Source organism: Nerophis lumbriciformis, linkage group LG08 (assembly GCF_033978685.3).
Source record: "Nerophis lumbriciformis linkage group LG08, RoL_Nlum_v2.1, whole genome shotgun sequence".
In the NCBI taxonomy this organism is placed as follows: Eukaryota; Metazoa; Chordata; class Actinopteri; order Syngnathiformes; family Syngnathidae; genus Nerophis; species Nerophis lumbriciformis.
Window position 1 is genome coordinate 32,631,566 of NC_084555.2, and position 22,549 is coordinate 32,654,114.

Consider the following 22,549-nt stretch of genomic DNA (forward strand, 5'->3'; position numbering starts at 1 on the left):
AGAAGTAAATGACCGCAACACAACATCTTTGCTAGTTTCATTTATTTGAAAAATACCCATATAATCATTTGACACAAACATATTACAACACCAATAAGACAACTACATGTGATTCTTTATTAAAGAAGCACAAATGTGAATATCTTATAGAAAGAAAAACAACACAAATTGACACATAATGGTGTAGCTTTGTATGTAAGTAAGGTCCTTGTTGGGACTAAACCCAAGCATCAAAGATGATTAGCAGCAACACATCATACATTCACTTAAACGTGGCTGCAAGAAGCGTCCTAACACAGCTCCCTTGGCACTTGCATCAACCTTACAATCACGCACAACCTGGACTGGGAAAAGGACCAACATAGAGTTGGTGCATCATGGTAAAGCACCTTCATCCTGCTGTCACACAGGAAAAAAGGGCTTTTCTTAATTGCAGCATGTAGAGACAAGGGGATAATGTTTAGTGCAAAAAATCCCCAAGAGATTTAGAGGTAACTGGTAATAAACGATCAAAGACTCAAAAGTTGTCCTTAAGAAAATATTAAATAAAAGGACGCATGGGGATCTGCTGGAAGTGACAATGTGATTAAGGGGACGTCTTAGTAGAAGATGAGGTGGTAGAAGGCTCATATTATCCTACAAAATAAAGCATGCTGCATGCTTTTACATCACTTGTGCAAATATTTAGTGAGCTCACTTTAATTCAGATGGATAAAAATGACAAACTTATTGAGACCAATAAATGTCTCCCCCACGTCATTACATACATTAAATGAGTTTCCCACAAAAGAGCCCTTATAAATAGTTGACATCCTGTGATAAAAAATGATCGGGATCCCTGAGTTGAACCCTCTTAAGATGCTTTTTTAACACAACAAATTAATATTCATCTGTCTCAAAATCAGCAGTTGGGCAATTGATTGGCAAATGAATGGGTGGATGTCGCATGCACACACGCACGCAGTCACTCAACCCACTTAAATAGTGTTGAGGACAGATTCACTGGCAAGTTTAGTAGTGTGTTTGACTGGTTGTAAGGGAGATTCCAAGTCTGTATCAAACTTCCACTTCCCCTATACTCTATTTTCACTTGTTGCAAAAATAAAAAGTCTGACAACTGTGTTTGATTATGTCAAACCAAGCGTCCCTCTCGAAGGTCTTCTGGTGTCACGGCGGCCCTCCGCACGCTCTCGCCTGGTCTCATACCGCCGCCTCGCTTCGAAATGGAGTGGACTGTTCTCCAGTCTCGTGAGGCTGCAGTTCTAGAAGAGCGATTCCCCAAGGACAATGGGCCTTCAGACATAGAGGACCGTCCACCATCCACCTGGCAACTCGGCTCCATGACTGTATTAATGACTAGAAAGACAAATTCAATTAAAAGAAGTATTCAGGTTTTTGTCAATAACAAAATGACTTACCCTCAAGTTGTCTTTGGACTCTCTTGAGTTCTTTCAAAATAGAAGTTATGTCCTGAAATGCCGTTCATCATTATTTTTCAAATATGTATGCTGAAACTACAAACATTTTTTAAACTCAAACCTTGTTGGATGTTTTCACGACAAGAGCATCGCTATCCGAAGTAACTTCAGCCTCGATTTGTTCCCAAATATCCATTTTGTCCTGAAACAATACTCTGAAAACAGTACAAAATGAAGTTACTGGACAATCTGCTATATTTGTGCCTGAAACTACGCATTAATCAGGAAAGAAGCGCACACACATCAATTAAAACTAGATATGCGTGGTCGTAGACAAACATTTTTATGTCTGTGTGTGTTTTTTTTTTCTAAACTTGTTACGGGGTTTTAAGTTTTAAGTTTCCTCGTAATTTTTTTTAGTAACTGAAGGGTTCTGTCTTTATGGCCATTCTGAGCCTGTGATTGAGATGCAGTCACAGCAGGAGATTGACGCTGATAACTGACAGTTGCTGATAATAAAATATAGCTCATTTTTTAAAAGCATCTGATTATTTATTCAAAATCATCCAATTATTTGTAATAATGAAATGGAATCAATTGTTTGCATGAGACTGGCAAGTGATCCCAAACATTATGGTGGGATCACCCATAAAAGTTGCTCAACAAAACAGAAGTCGTGCTTAAGGTCAGCTCAAACGAAAGATTTTTGGGTGACATTTAATGTTTTTATTTGAAGAAAAACATACCGTGCACTGTTATTAAAGCAAAACAAACTAATGTGATCCAAACCAAACTGGGACCCGTGTTCTACATAAAAAACACATCTGTATGGTGGTAAACGCGGCGGTTGCATGGCTATGAATACAATTGAATCCACGGTTCCCCCAATGGGACAGAAATGGTACAGACAATAAAAAAAGAGACCTTTGATAAAAATGCCTATTTATGTTTTTTAGAATTTAAGTTAGATTGTTTGTGTGCTCACTCACTAAGCTGATATTCCTGTTCATAGTTTAAATCAGATGTGTATTGATATTGTATGTGTTTCATCTTACTTGATCTTCTCGGAAAGTTGCTCCGTATTCTCTCTGATGGCCATGATGACCTGAGACACTGGATTGAGCATGGGGTCATCTACGGTGACCTGCAGTAACAAGTAGATATCATATCTAGCATACACAGGTAGATATTTTTCATAACTTTTTGTGAGGCAGTCCATTGTGTCAAACCTCCTGTCTGTTGTTAGGTTGGTCCATGGGGTTTGGCTCAGGATCAAGCAAGTTCAGATAAGGGTCCGGTGCTGGTGAAGAATTAGGAGGGTCTCTTTCATAGTTTAATCCGGTCTCTGGTATATGGTGAACCAGCTGCAACAAAGTTAGTGTTGAAAGATCACAACTGTACTAGATTAAGTCAAGTCAAAATACACTGAATGTATAACTGACAGTGGTTCCCCATACATTAATTTATTTGTAGCAGACAGCCACACATACATTTGGACTGCCACAATTACATTTAATGATACCTGTTAAGTGGTGACATGAAGAAAAACACTGCTTTTTAACACAGCTAAAACATGCCTGGTCTGCCAGAGGATAAGGAGAAGTAGCAAGAGGGACCAATGTTGTCAACTTAGCGACTTTGTCTAGCTACAAGGAGTGGAAACTTAAAAATGTTTTTGTATTCAGATTTTTCAGTATGGAGCCTCAGGTTCAGTACTGAAACGTACCGAATTTCCACGCGGTACGCATTAAAGTGAAAGACAGGAGGTGTTTCTTGGGTCAAGCATTTACTCAATAATCAAACAAGCAGTCACAAAGTATTTGCGCATAAGCAGAGATCCAGACATGCAGAACACATCTTCAAACCAGGGAAGTGTGCAATACCACAACCATCAAAGTCGAGTGGTGTAAGTGTGCAGCACACATTTTACAAGCATGCAGCCCAGCCTTTGACTGGATGGAGTCATGACTAGCGATAGTACTAAGAAGACATAACTTAGAGACACTTTTTCGTCATTTGGTGCTGTAACACTTCACTTACCATGGTGAAATGTCGAAACATTTTGGACGGTCATTAATAAAAAATATTAGAAATATAATCTATTCTGCATTTCCCTTTTATAATTTTATTGCTGCCGGATGATTTATGGGGCTGCTGAATTCAATTGGAGGCGGTTTTTTTTTAATGTTCGTTTTTTTTAATTTTATTTATATTACTATAATATATATCCTAAATTATGCCTTTTCTTGCATTTTAGTTATTCAAGAGATGCACAAATGTGCTGGTGATTCGATACATAGTCTTGCGCACAGAATTAGGTGTCAGTATTCATATGTTTCTGTTGTCTATTGCGATTCAGAAAAGGTGTTACAGATTATAGATGTTTGCCGCCGGTTTAACACATCGCACCAGGTAGGAGCAAGATAACATGAATGTGCAGAAAAATTATCAAATGTTTCTGTGGGCACACAAAATCCTAATTCAAATAAGGCTGTCTGTACCACTTTTCAAATGCACACGCAGTTAGTAGATGACAGGATCTTAGTAAATCAGGCCCTATGAGTTTCCATAGTGCGGCCTGGGTGCCATTTGCGGACTGTGCCTCCTTTTTTAATGGGCCTGTGTAATATTGTAGAAACGAAAAACCAAAATGGAAGAAAAATCGAGCAAAATGTCAAAAATGTAACATGAAAATCCCTGTCTTTAAATGTACGGATATCTTTTTTTCAGCCTTTTTTTTTTAATGACTTGAAGAATTGGCCAGACGTCATCTACACACTGAATGAGTATTTTAAGCAGTGACAATCCCAAGAACAGTGTTTGCTTACCTTTTCGTGAGCGGTCATTGCAGAAACAGGCATGCTACTCTCCACGTTTGAGCTTTTCTGGTCGCCTTCTCCTGCCACGTCATGAATCTCTCTGGCCAAGATAGCAAGATCTTTGGCCAGGTCTTGACTCAAACTAACAGAGAAGGAATGTCAACTTAAAGCAAATCTTTTCTCATACAAATGTGACAATGTGAGTGGTGATAAGGAATAACTGTTCTGTTATTTCGTACCGTGCAATCTCAGCACTGTGTGTGGACCAGTCCTGGAAGGCCTCTGCCTCCTGGATCTCCTCTTCAGAATCTTTGTTGCGGGTCTTCGGGCGCACTAGGACCACTGGGTGAGCTCGAGGTTGACGGTGTGGGCTGTGGGAGGCTGAGGAAGGTTGGGAGCGTTTGTGTTTTGGTGTGCTTTGACTGGAGTCGTACTCCTCATCTGAGGTGGATGCATAGCCAGAACCCTTCTGTCGTCTCCGAGAGCCTTAGCAGCGTGTATTGGTTTGAGTTAAGGAGGAGAAGGAAGGGAGGAAATGGAGAGAGGAAGGAATGCATAGCGTCATAGTACACCGCCAAGGAGTTTGACACGACGGGTCCACAAATGAGAAAAAAGGTGCTGTAGAAGTGCTCAATTGTAAAGAATTGTTTTGGTTTGTTGGTATCTGACAAAAATTTAGGAGATGAAATGAGCAAATGTTTTACAGCACCGAAGTGGAATACACATAATGAGCTGGTAGGCACCTTTCCCTATACCCACAAGAGTAAATCTTAATATTGAATATTTTTTAAGTGTTAATATTGTTAGCAAAGGATAGATTTGATTTATTCCCATGTAGACCTTCTCTGCAAAAAAGCTGCTTGAGTGGACATGACATTATTAGTGAGACATAAAGTAAACAGCCCTCCTTGCGTTGCCTTTAAAACGGCAATGTAATGAGGGGTTTTGAAGTTTATGTGTCAATTTTTCGGCATTGGAGGTAGTATCAGAGTTGTAACAGAGGGTGGATATCGTCTTTGTGGAAAGGTTATTTCATAATGCTGGGCTTAAAGTTTCACACAGTGGACTCATACCCCCACCCTGTTGTGTTGGAGGCATTTGTTGTTCCAAATACTTTCATATGTCACAATCTGATTTTGGGAGGCTGAGACACTGTCTGAAAACAAAACATTACAGAAATATCTTGCTTTGTGTGTTCTGTGTGAAAGGTGAATCATGGTGAATCAATTTTAGAACAACGGTTACAGCTCTGATGCACCAACTTTGCAGGAATTGTCCTTTGCATAAAAAGAGGTTAATACTTTTGAAGAAGCAAACCAATTCACCACTGGGTCCAGTACCAGGCCTTTTAGTTTCAGGCCAATCAAGTTCTGGTCTCTGGGCTAATAGCAACACATTCTGAAGGATAACATTTTGGGGAAAAAAATAATCAAATTCAGGTGGTCCTCCAATTACTCACGAGTTTCGTGCAGGCGACTGTTAGTGTAAGTCAGAATTTATATCTAAATCATCAACTAAGTCACCTACCCTGTACACAAAACACATGAAATACATGTAAAATATAGTAACGCAAATATTAAAATAAATACTTAAATGAAACGCTAGAAAAGCACTCAGAGCACAGACCTCTGCCAAGCCCCACCTACTAATACAAAATAATAATTTTTTCAAAAATCCTGACTGCAGACAGTGATCAAGATATACACTTGTTCCTTTCTGACATTACCTGAATGTTTAATCCAAATCCACTCATAGCTTTTTGAGCTATATTGGTAACTAACTTAGTAACTTACACAGCAAATACATAACATAATAAGGTGATTACTTGTGTCCTGTGGTTGGCTTGAACACTGGAAGGGGTGTTGCAAGGAGGGAGAGATTTTGGGAGGAGGAAGTCTCAACATAGAACGGCAATAGAAGCACATAATTTCACATGGTCAATAATAGCTTATTTGTCCCTAATGACGGTCGCGGCATTTGAGCGGCTTGGAAAGAGCATATAGCCAATGTTGATTCCTCCACTTTCTCTTTCCTTTTTCTTTTACGCGATGCCACCAGAAGAGTCTGCCTCATTCTTGACATAATGGATTTTAAAGTTAAGAAGTTTCTCAGTGTAGCAACAACATATTACTGTGTTGCTCACACGTAACCAGTTTTTCTTTTTGTACAATATTAATTTATGGGAGAGCACTCAACTGCAAAATATTGTATAATGAAGAAAAAAGAAGGAAAAAAGACCACCTGTAAACCTCACTTCGTTGTGATTGTGAGAAGACTGTGTCCGTGTTTATTGTAGGAGTCACATTTTGCAATATGTATTAATTTACATAATATAAACCAATTTCTATATACAAACTAATATTGCCAAAACATTTATTTTTGAGGTACAGTAAATTGCTGCTGAGAGTACGTTCCAAAAGTAAATGAAAAAAAGCCCTAATATTGCCTTTTAAACATTGGAAAATTCTATGATATCCCTCCCACAGTTATTAAATGTATTTTGAATTGAGTTGTACACATTAGGAAACAATTATAGGCTTACAGTATTTTACTTACAAACATACAGTTAAACAACCTGCTGGAAAATATGAGAGAGTTGACTTGCTATTGCTTGATATTTCATAGCTGCAAAGCTGTTTCCCCTGCAGATAGCACCATCAAACTACCTTCTATTTAAGCTATCATAACCAATTTAAAGCAGTGTAAATAGAAGATGTGAATATCAACAGATTATTAATATTAAAACATTGGTAAACTTACTTGCTGTGCTGCTGGCATATTTGGCACTGCTGGAGCGGACACGGGTGATAGGTGTCTTGGTGAGAGGGGGTTTCTGAGGCCTTTCGCCAGGTTTTGGCCCCAAAGCTGAGGTCTTGTAACTGGAGCCGCTTCCAGACTCTGTGTAGCGGTTTGAGAACGCAGAGCTCCTTCCCATCCACTGAGGGGCGGAGGAGCTCTCTGTGTCACTGGGTGTATGGAAGGAGCTTGCCCGCCGTCGAGGCATCGCCAGCATATCCCACCTAGACGGTTTTTTGGTTTCCTGTGGCTGCTTAGTAGGTACGTTAGCTGCCTCCTGAGACGGCCTGTCCGTCTCAGTGCTCTCATTGTCGGAGGCTTCACCAAGGCGCGCTCGTCGGAGCATAGACGCCCGAGTAGGTCTTGGTGCTGACAAACTGTTGACACGAGTCAAAGCTTGTGTTACTCTAGAACTCTTAGCGTCTTCTCTCTGAAGAGGCACAGTGTATTTTCTACTAGTCTGTATAGAGTTTAACTCCTGATCGGAGTACCGAACATTAGAACTTTGAGGGTCGTCACTTAGGTCCATGGAGCCACATTTGCCAACACTACGTCTAAGTCCAACTGGTCTTCTAAGGGGTTCACTCTTTCCTTGTTGCTGGTTCAAAACAGAAGACTGGTGGTTTGAGCAGTGACTAGATATGCTGGTTGAGGATGTCTCCCTGTGGAGACTACTCAGTGGAGTTATTTTAGAGTGCGACCTGGTCTTACTGCTCTGCATGCTGAGTGTGCTGGAGGAATCCACATCGGATTCCCCAGAGAGGGAATCTGGAATGGGAGAAGGTGCGTTTTCTGATTGGCCTGCTTGGAGTTTGGCCTCTAGAACAGCCAGGACATTCTCAGTTTCTTTGAGGTAAGAATGGGTGTCCTGATTGTATGCTGGCTGGAATGAATTGTGCTCTAGATCGCTTTTAGAAGAGATGTTGGGCAGTCTGGCAGTACTAGGGTGCTCCTTGGTGAAGCTCTCTTGCCTGACTAAGGAGGATAGTGAGCTGTCTTTGGACTCAGGGTTCTGTGTGGCTTGGCCCAGAATAGGAGCAGACATGCTTGGCTTGACATTATCAGACTCTTGCCTACCTCTGCGTTTGGTTAAAGTAGCTGTTGAGAAAGTTTTAGGGGAACGTCTTTTCCCTTCCTTGTTTTTAGTGTATTGTGGTGTATCGTCTTCTGATCCAATGTAGAATGATTTTGACTCTTCATCTTTATTTTTCTTCTCCTCCGTCTCGGATAGTGGCCTTCTCCTCTGCTCTATGATGGAGCCATCGTCAGACTTGCTGGCATCACTAAGGCTATCAGGCTCCACATCATCTTGCACAGACAACCTATGAATGCCATCCGGAGAGTTTGCAGCCACCAAGCTACTTTCCTCCACCTCAAATGTTGCGTGCGGGTCATAGTGAATATGAATTCTGGGAGCTGGAACATCAGTCTTCTCCCCAAGAAGGGATTGTGGGCATTCAGAGTCGAGGCTGTCATAATTTTGGCTGAGTGTGGTCTTGTGGATGATTGTGCCCCGTGCTATATAGTGCAACAATAGTTACATATTAGCATTTTAAACACATGTTTCACAATTAAAAATTGAATTCCTATTCATCAGTGTATGTAGCCCCATATAATTTCAAATAGAATGATCTTGCGTCAATTTGCTTACCTCCTCCTGGCATATTTATCTGGGACGAAATATTAAACAGGCCAGACGAAGGGCCAGATTCCACAAAGCTGTCTGCCAAACTGGCCCAGCAAGACATCCATTTTGGAGCTCCCTGCAACACTGCTGGCTGGACCTGTGTGAGGTAAACCATTTATTTTGTGTCTACTAACTACAGTATATGCTATATTGGGATTAATCATGGATGCTTCTTTTGTATAAGGTAGCAAACACATGAGAAGCAGAAGAGAATCTGAGTCATTTCATATAAGCATTTATACTCATCAGCCACCACGTTTGGTACACGGATACAATCTAATGCGATTCAATATAGGATCTATTTCCAAAAATGTGATTTTAAAAGGACATTTTGTTTTGGCATTGTCAGAGAAGTATTAACCAATGTGTATATTATTGTGGTTGCTTTTTTTACTGTATCATACTGAGATGTGTAGCTCTGCAACTACAAACATCCACACAAATAAACACTGAAATATCAAAATTTCTCTGATATTATAAGTCAAAATTTAAAATTATATTTCTTAAAAGGCACAGTTCCTGTAACAACAAACAATCAATAGATCATACAAGTGTACCTAAGTTGTCTTGTGAGGACAATAGATTCCTGATTTTTTTTTACACCGTGATTTAAACGAACTATAAAAGTCCCTGAGCGTGTGAAAAGAAATAATTTAGGAAACAAAGCAGCGATTGATCAAAAGCCAGAGGAAACACCAAGAAGACAAATCAAGATAGCAATCCATGCAGATTTGTCAATTTAAAAAATATGTGGCTCACTGACACATCACAATAATTTAATTATCTGGTGTAGGGATGTAACGATAAACGGTATTAATGACAACCACGGTAAAACTCCCAACGGTCAGTATTAACGCTTTAAATTAAATTATTTAAATGATTAAAAAAAACAAACGTGATTAATAACTGCACTTTGATAAACTCACGGACTAACTGGCACCAGCCTGCTGGCTTAAATGCTAACATGAGAGCAAGAGACAATGTATTTCCCCATTATGAGACAACATACCCCAATCTAAACTTAAATAAACACATTGCTGCCTGAGAAACTAAGATATTCAATTGTGCACATTGAACCTGAAAGCTGTGCTTTTAGCAGAGTGATCATCCCATACTCAGAGGAATGCGAGAAGGAACTGTTTTTACGGTGCGCTTAAGGACTGCTGAACGGAGTACAATTACACACAATCACCAAAAGTGTTGTTGTTTTTTAGAGATAAGTTTGTTTTTTTTAAACTGTTTTTATATGCATGTTTTAATTTATTTTTACCCTGTTCGTACTTGTTTTTAACTTGTTTGTCCTGTAAAGCACATTGGGCACTATTGCGATGTTGTAAGGTGCTATATAAACAAACCTTGGTTGATTGATTGATTGATTAATTAAGAGTAGGATGCCAAAACACCTGCAAAAAATATTAAAAATACATTTTGTTACACACTTTTAATTTAAATAAATCTTATTTGAAGTGCTACAGTACAAATCAATATTTAAAACAGATCAAATATTATCAGGCAAGCAGAAGAAACATAACACACGCAAAATAGTGGGCTTTCTGACAGTGTGTCCTTTAATTTATTTATTTACTTTTTTTAAAAACTTGATCAAAATTTTTCAGTGTTTGTATAAGTACCTTTACAGCACATTTAAACAATACCGCGATAATAATAACCATAATTTGAAATGTTTATATCGTTACATCCCTTATCTGGTATTAAATTAATTGGTGACTATTGATTCGGTTGATCCAGCTGTGAGCAGGAAGGTTTACCTTCACCCCACTTGCTCCATGATGTGGAGCTGGCCTCACCTCCCCACTGCTACTCTCTCTATGCTGCTCCCTGCCCTCATTATTAACAGGCCTAAATGTTGCTGATGTCTGTGCTTCAATCTGGTTGGTTCTCTCAGGGTTCTCAACAACGCCAAACACCTGGAACAAAGCATTGCAAGTGGGTAATTGGTGTTGCCAATAGCCATGGTTTCTCCTCTTGAGAGGGAACTCATCTCCAGACAGAGATGAGACTGCTTGATTGGTGACCAGTCTTATGGGTTCCCCAAGGGAAAGCGACAGCAATCGTGTATATGAGTTAAAAAAAAAACTTGCCTGGTCAATCTTGTTCCGTGCCTCTTCAAGCTCTTTATCTTGGAGATCCGCTTCTATAGTGTAGGTTCCAGCATCACTTAAAGTTTCGTCCTCTTCATTTCTAAGGCGGCCATGCTGGACCTTGACCTCTACACTTGGAGAAACCAAAGGCATTTTGGGTGCCTGGAGAGGAACAGGATGGTGGATGGGAGAGGATGTCTTTGGCAAAAGGGAAGAATTCACTGCAGGAGGGCTCGTGAGGGTCTCATCAGTGTGTGAGACTACCAATGTCTCAGGTTCAGGTTTTGTTGGAGGACTAGCTGCCTTTTTCTCACCACTGGAAGAAGACGTATGTTTTGTCTGTTTGAGCCATTCAGCAGTAAATTCCTTTGCGAGTTTGGATCTCCGGCCCACACTACTAAAAGGCCTTACAGAAATTGTGGACGATGACTGTGATGAGGAGCTGATGCTAATTCGTTCCTCTGTCTTTTCCCTTCGTAGAGAGCCAGCTCTCTGAGAGCCTGTGGAAGCAGGATCTTTGAGGGGAATAGTGTACCGCTGTGTTGGGGGCGTGTTAGAGGCTGGAGACTGGACTTGACTATCGCCATTGGGGCTTGGACTTTTCTTGGCCTTATCAAGCTGGACCCTGAAATTTAGAGGCTCGGGTGGTGCAGTCTGGGAACGCTTCCGTCTGGGGTCATCATCAAAATGTTCATTAATGAATTCTATGACAAAGGCTTGGTGAGGATCCGTCTTACTAGTACCAGACTGAGAGTCTGGAGGAGAGTAGGACGACAGCAGTTCTGAGTCTGTGAAGCGCTGTGGGGGGGAGGTTCTATGGCTTGATTGGAGACAACCCTTTTTATTGAATGCAGGATCCTCTGAACCGCTGTCAGAACCATTTTCATGGTTTACTGATGGTGACACAAAATCACATTAGCATTTTTTAGAAAATACATGTGTGGTATTGTTTAATCTTAAAATTACAGGTATTGGTACTCACCCTTGCTACTCTTTAGAACTAGCTGGTCACTGCTTAAGAAGCTTTCACCCTGTGACCTTGTCCTCTTCATGTTAGCAGTACTTTGAACGAGCCAGTCAGCCACCTTACTTTCTGCCGATACAACCTCAGTGGGCGTGGTCACAGCCTCTGTGGGAGGTGGCTTACGCTGCTGACGGAACGAAAACTTGGTCACATGGTCTTTGATCTTCATTTTGCCTGGGGTGCATTCATCAAATTCGATAGTGAAGGAGGCATGGCTTTGGACCACAGGAGGTGTGGGGGTGGATGGGAAGTGTTGAGAGAGATCTTGAGTGTCCTTTGTCGGAACCTCCTGAACTTCCAACTCTAGTTTCTTATGAGGACGTTGCTGGAGCTCTTTCGTGGGGATCTCGAAGTAGCTGGGCTCTCGGCGGTAGGAGAAGATGGACTTGCCTTGATTTTCAGACAGAGAACCACTGAGCTCATATCTGGACACATTTTTACCTTTTTCTGTTTTGGAAAGATAACATATCAATTAGAGATTTAACAGTATTGTAGATACCGCGGTATTGCGGTTTCAAAATCATCACAATAATGACGTGACGTCTGACGGTATGAAACAAAATCTTAGTAAGAGTAGTTTTTTCTGGTGCTTTTGCATTGGTCGGTCTAAAAATAAACTCAACTCCCATAATCCTGTAAATGGGAGAAAAGGACGTAGACTGCAGGAGAAGTGTGATTTTAGATAAGAGGAATTGTTTTATATGGATATTTCTTAAACATTTCATCAAGGTCCATCCATAACTTTGTCTGTTTGTTAGCAACATAACTCAAAATCTCTTTGGCGGAGGTCTGCGTACTAAAGCGCTACCTTCGTCTCCAGGGTTTCCAAGGGGACATACAGTGGGTCACGGCGCATGGCCTCAGAGGGAAAGCGTCCAGTGGGAGCGTAGACTCTGCACACCGCGAGAAATATGGAAAGCTACCTGATAAACTAACACCCGGAAAATATATTTGTAGCCAGCGAAGCTAAACATCAATTTTTTAGGTATTTCAATTGTTAAAAGTAAAATTGTCAGACATTTGCTTGAAACAGTGGATGTTTCTGCACAATTATTTGCATTTAAACGTGTGTTTATAGTAATAAATATGATTAAAACATTTTAGCATTAACAGTCAGTGTGTATATCCTAAACATTCCTGCAACCCTTTTTTACTCACTGTGGCATTTTTACCAAGTCTTTTTTTTTTTGACAATTCCACAATATTATCGTACCGTGGCCTTTATACCATGACAATATCATACCGTGAGATTTTGATATTGTAACATTCCTAATATCAATGAATATAACTGGTTAGGGTTCAACACACTGTGGAGATGCATGGTGACGACAATAACAGAAGCATCTTCAACTCTATACTTTCAGCTTTGTGGGAATAAAGGCATGGCTGGATGGGTTCATGGCCGTAACTACTATTGAGGACACCGAGGTCATGTCCTCTGTATTTTTTACAAGTGGCAAAAAGAAGATATGATTGACTGCAAATGTACTTTGTGTAGGACTTGGTGTGCGCTGTACTGTACAGCGCCTGTACATAAATGGGTTATACATGTATAGCGCTTTTCTACCTTCAAGGTTCTCAAAGCGCTTTGACACTATAGCCACAGTCACCCGTTCACACACACATTCACACACTGATGGTGGGAGCTGCCACGCAAGGCGCTAACCATAACCCATCAGGAGCAAGGGTGAAGTGTCTTGCTCAAGGACACAACAGACATGGCGAGGATGGTAGAAGGTGGGGATCGAACCAGGAACCCTCAGGTTGCTGGCACGGCCACTCTCCCAACGCCGTTACATAATATCACCATGCGGTAGATCATCCTGTCACAATATACAATCTTTGGTCATGCACAGCCTGCTATAACTCCAGCAACAAAACACAATGAAGTCCACTTTTACTATCAACATCATCCAAAATGAGCTGTCAACATAACATTAAATTGTATGGACGTCACTAATGTTGGTTTCACCTGAATGAAATTGATGTGAAACGCTGTCAGGAAAATAACATTGTCATGTCAGCCAGGTTCTGCTCACAGACATCAAGCCCGCCAGCCGTAAACGTATCTGTGTGTAGGCCTTCGCGGCCCTTTTTGCGTAAAGAAGCACATGTCAATTGTAATTTTTTGTAAGACAATGCGCTTCATAAAACATTTTACTCCAAATGTATTCCTGGCCACATAATGCTCTGTCACTGATAAGAATATGCTAAGAAATTTACCATTTGGACTTTCAATAGCTCTTGTGATGTGCGTCATTAATACTCAGTTGCCAAACAGAAGGTTGTGGGTTCAACCTCGCTCATAGTTGAAAATATAGTAATGTTTATAATTATAAAAACATTTATAATGTTGCTGTTACAAAATCAAGATGATTCTGTTTGTTAGATAATATAACATAGTTCTAGTTCTACCTCAATGTAAGCTTTTGGTATTCTGGAAATTCATTGTGCTCAAGGTAATATTTTTTATATGTTGCTGTGATACACATGATTTCAGTCTTTCAGAGCTCCTCTTGGACCACCAATTTTTGACCTCGGTATTTGTCATATCCTAGTTACGGCCCTGGATGGGTTTAGTGTGGAAGAACTGGACTGGCTCAAATGGAGCCCTGTGATTATTGACCTCACAAGTCATCTTTTGGAAGAATAGACAAAAAATCCCACTAATAACTAAAATGTTGCCATAAGAGTGGAAGCGGTTTATAGCTGTCAAGGGGAAAACTCATGTAGATGTAACCGCAAGGTGTCCTGGCCTATGTGTATAGTATATACAGTATACTTTTTAAATATATGGTCCTCAAACATAAACAAAGTATACCCAAATTACATTATTTCTACTATTGGGTTGTCGACAGTTGCCGGACACCACTCCCATAATCCACTACTACTGGGTAACATGAGGCTGACAATCATGCTTCCTCCCCCCTCTAACAGTTTATCAGGTCATAATCCATCACGAGGCAGACAGGCACTGCCCATTGGCCTGGCATAGTAAAATCTGGCTCACATTCCACAATTTTCAGCCAGAGAACTAACTGCCTTGGGCTTAACACCACCCATCGCTCGATGACCCACAAAGGGTTTCCGAATGTGATGCCACAGGAAAGCCTGTCATTTCTAATTAGGTTCTAAGTCACAGATGTGGAAAAACACTGTACACCCACTTTACTTTGAATAAAGTGGCTTTCAAACACATATGTAAAACTGTACGACATGTTCTCAGACCTGGCGACTGATGTTCAGTTGACTTTCCAGTTCGGTTCTGGATTTTAGTGGCCGGGTCTTCATCCTCCCCCCACCAGGACGGCCGGCCATAAAGAGGAGTTGGCTTGGATATTGGTGCATCTGTAGCACCTAAAAAACGAACACACACACACACACACACTGTATTAGCTTCATAAGGCAATCAAGAAATATAACATTAAAAATAAATGATAGTTAATTTAAAAAGAGAAGGTGTGTAATACACACAATGCCCACACAGTACTATTACATGAGGACAGCAAAAAAGGGGCGGTCAACTATCTCACACGGACACTATGATGCATGCTGTATAGCAGGGATGTTAAACATGCCCCCTGCCTGTGAATGGGTTTCACCCGGCCCGCAGGATAGGATTGCTAAGTGTAAAATAAGCTGACTTTTTGAAATGAAAGAAACTGCAGTTCTCAATATGTCAACTGGATGTCGCAATAGCAATTTTGTTCGGCAAGTACCGGTAAATGGTTTATACGGGCCGAGCAAGCAAGAGGTACACAGTAAACCTGTGTACAGTAAAGCTCCTCCCCCTCGACACAACGTAAAACTTGCCATTTTACGTATACTGCATCGAACACTTTGTGATTTTGCATCCTCATTTCCACAAAATGTATTTGTCAAAAAAGAAAAAAGTAGACAGAGTGCAGAGTGCTCCAATAAAAATTATACTCCTATTTATTCACAGAAATGCATGGGAAACCACACATCTCTGTGAACACGTTTTCTCAACAAAGCTACGCTCAAGGCTCACGCACAACCACCTGGATAACATCCTAAAATTGTCTGCCACTCAAGATGTGACACCTGATATTGATGCACTTGAGAAAGCTGAAAGATAGCAGGTTTCAGGAGTAAAATAAACAATTGGTAACACCACTTAAAATGATGCATGAGACACTGCACCCCAATATAGTTCTACGAAAACTATTGTCTTCTGTGGAAATTTTAAAAAACTAAACTAGTTAAAGTTAACTTAAGTTAAGTTAAAGAACCAATGATTGTCACACACACACACACTAGGTGTGGTGAAATTTGTCCTCTGCATTTGACCCATCCCCTTGTTCACCCCCTGGGAGGTGAGGAGAGCAGCAGCGGTGCCGCACCCGGGAATAATTTTTGGTGATTTAACCCCCAATTCCAACCCTTGATGCTGAGTGCCAAGCAGGGAGGTAATGGGTCCCATTTTTATAGTCTTTGGTATGACTCGGCCGGGGTTTGGACTCACAACCTACCGATCTCAGGGCGGACACTCTAACCACTAGGCCACTGAGTAGTGTGGGATTTACTGCAATACTGTCAATCTCTTAAATTAATTTGTTTAGTTTGTTGAAATTGTCCTCGTATTGTACAGCTTGTATATTTCTCTCAATACACAGTGGTGCCTACAAGGCAGGGAGTAACTCAACCGAATAGATTCTACTTCAGTTTGTATGGTTTGTTGAGTTAGCACAGGATTAATACGTGGAAATGACAAATGAGGTATTTGATACCTAGAAGACCAATTATTTATTCTGTATTTTGTTTATTCAGAGATAGGCTGTGACTTACAGTATAATGGCGTAGTAGATACAGAGACAAAGTCTAAATTCATTGCATTCTTCATGTGTTTTGTCAAGACGATTATTTGTAATATGTACATTTTCAGAAAGTGCTTGTTCTATTTTATACCTAAGTAAAACAAAGAAAACTATCTGAAGTTGTCGTAGTTATATTTCTAAGTTATTATGCCATGATTTTTCCAGTACGGCGCTCGTGGGAATAGATTTTCCTCCAAGTGGCCCCTGAGCTAAAATGAGTTTGACACCCCTGCTGTGTAGTCTATACAGATAATACTAATACAAAAAAACAATGTAGCTAATCCTAATCTTCAAGGGAGAAGAACAATGGATAACCTCTTGATCTATAGAGGGGGCATCTTATATCTAAAAAGATGTATTGATAAGTGAATGGTCTCTAAGGATTACTGCTTACTTGCACTTAAAGTTTGTCACAACTACATATTCTCCCTCCTGCTAGGGTTTATCTAAAGTCAACATAGTTTTTACAACCATATGCAAAGACGAAGTAAGCTCAATATCCTCAAAGTATAGGAATGTGAATGTCTTCCAGTGCACGTCAGGATAATGGACTTAAACCAGTTATTGTATTGTACCATTTTCAAAATATCACAACTGATTGGTATATTTGCTCTACTGTAGGCAAAAATAGTTTTGGTTGTCAAGGTACAGTAATGCGGTAAACTGTTCTTTTAATGGCTTAATGAGTCACACCCTCTACAAGTGCAGACAGCCACATGTCTTGGACAATATCCACATCCTGTGCAGCTGGATTGGAAAACACACAAGAAAACACAGAAAGGATATTCATAGCTCTCTTTCAAGTATGGGGCAGAGTCGCCAGATTTGGACAAGTGACTAACTTGTGAAAAACCAGCACAAAATGTAGTCCACTCCAGCATAGTCCTACAGTTTGTATTTCTCAGTGCAGAGAAAATACAATTCTGAGTTCCGTTAAGAATAGAGAAAACAAATACTGCTAGTGTAGTAGAACTGTTGTTGAAGAAGATCACATGACATGGCCATCACACCCCAATGTCTAGCTTCTGCTAGAACCTGGACTTGGCAAAGATGTTCAGAAACGCTCCATTTTAAGTCTTACCCTTACTCTGACCTCACAGGGGTTATTATGATGCAATCAGCTGGAAGGGCACACAAACTTAATTCTCTAACAATTATTTAACTGTTGTCGATGCTGTAAATTATGATTTGCTGAGATTCGTGCTGCTCAGAGCAGCTTAGATGCCCTGAGATCAACTCCAGTTAGACAGGCACATGTGACAAGCTGGCACCACGACAAACACACCGTTTTAAATACCTTCATGGGCATTCGCTTTAAAAAAGGCTTTCTGCTAACAGGCATGGCTAAAAAAGATAAGAGCTGGTCCTTAACCTTTCACCACTTGGCATGTCCGCAACAAACACTAAAAGGGAACTACACTTTTTATTTTATTTTGAAAATGAGGATTGACCTTATCTTTTTCAAACTGAATGAACGAAGGATGAACTACTGCTTCGAAAAGCGAGCGCGAAGAAGAGGGTGAAAGGTTGGAGCAGACGGAAGCCAATAGAGTGAGGTGAAAGTGAATCGAAGCTGCAAATGTGGAATTTGAAAACAAGCTATTTTGACATAAATGGAGTGCTTACCCCAAATAAACCAGAAAAAAACGTCCCTGGCCAGTTGGACCAAAGACATAACTGTCCATCGAGTGGGTCACACTTTATATTGATCATGATACATGCAGTATGCCATGTGTGTTATTACAATTACAGGTCACACTCTCTGTTCCATTGTCTGGCTAGCTGTGTACAAACAAAACATGAAATGTGGGCTAATACTTCACAGATTCTGTAATATGATTGTTCATGTTTTTCAGTCAATACAGATTACAAACTCAAACGCATTTGGTGTTGTCGTAGAAGCTAGCTTATCTCTTTCCGTAGTTAGCTTTTACAGCTAATACCGAAGCACGCCGATGTGTTACTACGATAGAAAATAAGGTCCTCAGTGTTCGCTCTTACAATAACAATGTTGCTACAGCGTGGTTATTATACGGGTTACGGGACGTGAATGACGGTTTTTGAATGCATTTTTAAAGTGATTTAGAGGTAGAATTGATTGCTACCATTAGCTGCATTGTTAGCTACCTAAAACAACATTTTGTCTTCTTGTCATTCATAATGATTGTAAAAATAGGCAAAATTCCAAAAAAAGTCAACGTGTTGCCAATTTAAAACACAATATCTCATAGGCTTCACACAACCAACCACATATCTACCGGTACACAAGAATAAGGGCAGACTCGCACTAGTCAATACATGCTTTGTTTGGAGACACTTCACAAGTCCTGTTTGACCATTTTTAATGCTTGACCCATGCTTAGCTTTGACTGGCTTTCCACAAACATTACCAGTCAAAGTTAATATGAGGTGTAGTCTGTAAATTGAGAATAAACATTGATATCCAATTTGACAAAATATTCAAGGATTTTGATGTAACCTAACCTGATTAGAAAGCAGAAGGCTTCAGCAGAACACCTCACTCATGCTCCTTTGCATCCATTTCAGTTAAAACCGCATATGACATAAAACTTGAACAATAAAGTGCAGGAGTACATACAAAGTCAAACACACCAAACATTATATAACCAATTAAAAAAGTGCCTAAAAAATCTAACAACCTTTTGAATTCCATAAACACTTACAAAATGCCACGATGTAACAGTACTGCTCTGCAAACACCTTCATATATTCGCTCTCCATTACTAGTGCAAAGTCCTGTGAATATTTATGTACATGTGATTTCTTAGTTTTTTTATTTTTAATACATTTGCAAAAAAATCAAAAGATGTTTTCACATTGTCATTATGGGGTACTGTCTGTAAAATTTTGCGGACAAAAATTAATGTATTCCATTTTGGAATATGGCTATAACATAAGAAAATTTGGAAAAAGTGAAGTGCTGTGAATACTTTCCGGATGAACTGTATAAAACACTTGTGTGAACTCAATAAATTCAACCAAGTCCTGCCTATACTTTCTATCTCATTCTGGCTTGGTAAGCACTGTAAAAGCAATATTTTGTGTCCACTGTATGAAAATCAATTATTTGAATTTACCTATTCAAGGCTGTAATTACCCAACCTCAAATATTTCACGCTGTAACTTATTTTTTAGAAGTATCACATATTTTGCATTTTTTATTTTTACAAAAATGCCATAAACAAACAAAAACAACAAAATAACAAAAACGCCTCAATAATTTAAGTGTGATGATAGGTTTGGATTACAGTCACTGTGTGAGGGGCCATTTGTACCTGTGAGTGAGAGGGCTCTGCGCTCGCTCTTCTGAGGTAGCTTAGCATTAGAAACGGCCTCTTTTCTTTTTTCTGTGCAATGGACCTGCTGCTTGTCCTTCACACTGGCCTCCAAGGCTTTTAGGCCAAGCTGCAACTGGCTAGTGTACTTTTCATGCTGCAAAAAGGTATGAGAGTGGGAAAACAGGATGTGAGGAATGCCTTGCAGATACATGCACACACATCCGACTAGATTTCAAAACAATCTGGTTACATGTTTCTTTTATTAATAGAATAACAATGACAAAGATTTCATTACTGCTTGCCTGAAAAGGCTACTTACTTTGAGAGCTTCCTCTGGGACTTTGTGTTGAATCTTCTCCAGGATATATACATGAGCATGTGTGCACCAGTTAAAGTAGAACAACATACCAGACGTGATCAACCTTCCGCCTGTACATTAACAGAGTAGCTAATGTACAACACTGCTACCTGAGGAAACACTATTTAAACCAAATACTGTATGTGTGTTTGAAATGAGGCACAATTAGGCTGCTGTTTGCATCAATAACATTTAGTGTTTTGCTTTTGTTGGCCACTGGCTGCAAAGGTATGTTAATCCTCTGTGGTTTTTCTGTCAGGGGTTTTAGATTATTGTCAAATGTGGACTGAAAATCTCCAGCTGAAAGCCTGAAGAAGGTGGGATCTAGTTTAGATAACATGACTGAAAGCTCTTTTGCAGTACAGTTACTGTTAGAAATGTTTGTCACCATAACTAAATACACCGCACGTTGTTGGGATCTGAATCTGTCAGTTTCCTTACATACTATAATAACCAATGTGAGTGATACGCTGCATCAGTAATATCAGGAATTACAATAAAAGGAAGAAAGGATATCATAACCAAAGCGAATTACATCGGAAAGCTTGAGGGTGATGTAGGTCTGGTCCGGAATTCTGAGGTCATTCACAAATGTCTGAGAAAAAAAAATCAGAAATATAAACATCAAGCTTGTATTTAAACAGAGTGGATGTGAGAGAGCTTCTTGCTCGGTGTTACACGCATGCAGATACTGTAAGGTGCTTTGCAATTGGCCCTTTTCCCATTGAAAGCTAATCTTGGGGTTTTTAAAACTCTGATGAGATTATGTCCTTAGGTAAGGCAACCATTGGCAAAGACATGCATGAAACTGAAAACAGGCTGAGAGGAAGCGATACTGGAACTGTCTATAATTGCGTCATTTTCTGCAAAAACTAATCAGTGAGATTTCTGTTTATATTTCGGGACAAAGGTGGTCTGGAGGGAGAATTAAAGAGCAGCTTTATTGAGGCCCCACACTGATCTGCTCTGGTTAATTTGTCTGCTGCAGCCACTGTGGGAGAACAACAAGCAGCTTCCCTGACCACGCAAATTGTAGAGTTCACTGGGGATAATGTACCAGCAGAAAAGCGACACAGAGGAAACCGGTGCTAAAAATGTGAGAGCAAAGGTCAGTCTACTCTTACAAACAGCTCTCGTTGCATGCGTAAGGAACAGTTTGTGGAACAGAGAGTGTGGCCTCGATCACGTTGGAATCACTCACCCCGTTTAAGCTGCCCAGGTCCTTCACCATGTGCTCATCTGTGTTTGTGTCGTAGTTGATTACAGCATGCTGTTTGTCGACACTTCGAGACTGTAAAATAAAAACGATGGATTTTGCATTAACAAAAAATACATGTCTCTTTATTTTTTCCAACATGTATTCTGTCATTTTTGTGACAGTCTTGTACACATCTACCTATCAAATGTCCTTCAGAAGTAGTATCAGCAAAGAGTCTGTGTTGCTGCAAATGGTCACTGTCCTTTCTTTGCTGTATGATGTAGCACCACTGTCAGCAACAACTTGCTAAAGAAACGGCATATTGGACACAAAATTCTACCCAGCAACAAGTGGCTGCAGGCCATGTGACCAGTGTCGCAGCATCAAATTCTGGGCCCCGATACTAAAGACTCATAAAGGGCACCCTATCCCAAACCCGACATTGCCACCCTAAACACACACACACTTGGTATGTTTAAATGCACTACAGAGCTTTTTAAAAAACATGTAAAAACCTTAATTGAAAAATGGGAACATATCTAGAATAAAGCACCATGAATAAATAAATAAATATACATACAGTATATATATACATACATATATATATATATATATATATATATATATATATATATATATATATATATATATATATATATATATATATATATACACACTACATACATATATAGACATATACTGTACATACATACAAACCCCGTTTCTATATGAGTTGGGAAATTGTGTTAGATGTAAATATAAACGGAATACAATGATTTGCAAATCCTTTTCAACCCATATTCAATTGAATACTAAAAAAAACAAAAAAAAAACACTAAATGCACTACAAAGACAAGATATTTGATGTTCAAACTCATAAACTTAATTTTTTTTTGCAAATAATAATTAACTTAGAATTTCATGGCTGCAACACGTGCCAAAGTAGTTGGGAAAGGGCATGTTCACCACTGTGTTACATCACCTTTTCTTTTAACAACACTCAATAAACG

The 22,549-nt window shown here is 39.8% G+C and overlaps 1 protein-coding gene across 4 annotated transcripts in view; it reads right to left on the reverse strand.

The window, feature by feature from the left end:
• Positions 1-36: 36 nt before the first annotated feature.
• The window catches only part of cep170ba (centrosomal protein 170Ba), a 30,722-nt gene continuing 8,209 nt past the window's right edge, over positions 37-22,549 (reverse strand). Inside the window, exons 3-19 of one of the 4 annotated variants that reach the window (XM_061968703.2) lie at positions 21,543-21,632; positions 20,856-20,936; positions 20,303-20,359; positions 19,981-20,137; positions 15,075-15,203; positions 11,805-12,293; positions 10,823-11,715; positions 10,490-10,648; positions 8,685-8,817; positions 6,998-8,551; positions 4,477-4,618; positions 4,247-4,379; positions 2,648-2,782; positions 2,474-2,562; positions 1,540-1,633; positions 1,419-1,470; positions 37-1,356 (exon numbers count right to left, since the gene is read on the reverse strand). In XM_061968703.2, coding sequence (XP_061824687.1) covers positions 1,133-1,356; positions 1,419-1,470; positions 1,540-1,633; positions 2,474-2,562; positions 2,648-2,782; positions 4,247-4,379; positions 4,477-4,618; positions 6,998-8,551; positions 8,685-8,817; positions 10,490-10,648; positions 10,823-11,715; positions 11,805-12,293; positions 15,075-15,203; positions 19,981-20,137; positions 20,303-20,359; positions 20,856-20,936; positions 21,543-21,632 — 4,611 coding nt within the window. In that variant the 3' untranslated portion in view covers positions 37-1,132. Of the gene's footprint in view, positions 1,357-1,418; positions 1,471-1,539; positions 1,634-2,473; positions 2,563-2,647; positions 2,783-4,246; positions 4,380-4,476; positions 4,724-6,997; positions 8,552-8,684; positions 8,818-10,489; positions 10,649-10,822; positions 11,716-11,804; positions 12,294-15,074; positions 15,204-19,980; positions 20,138-20,302; positions 20,360-20,855; positions 20,937-21,542; positions 21,633-22,549 lie in introns of all 4 variants that reach the window. The other 3 variants (XM_061968702.2, XM_061968701.2, XM_061968704.2) reach the window with 3 other exon arrangements.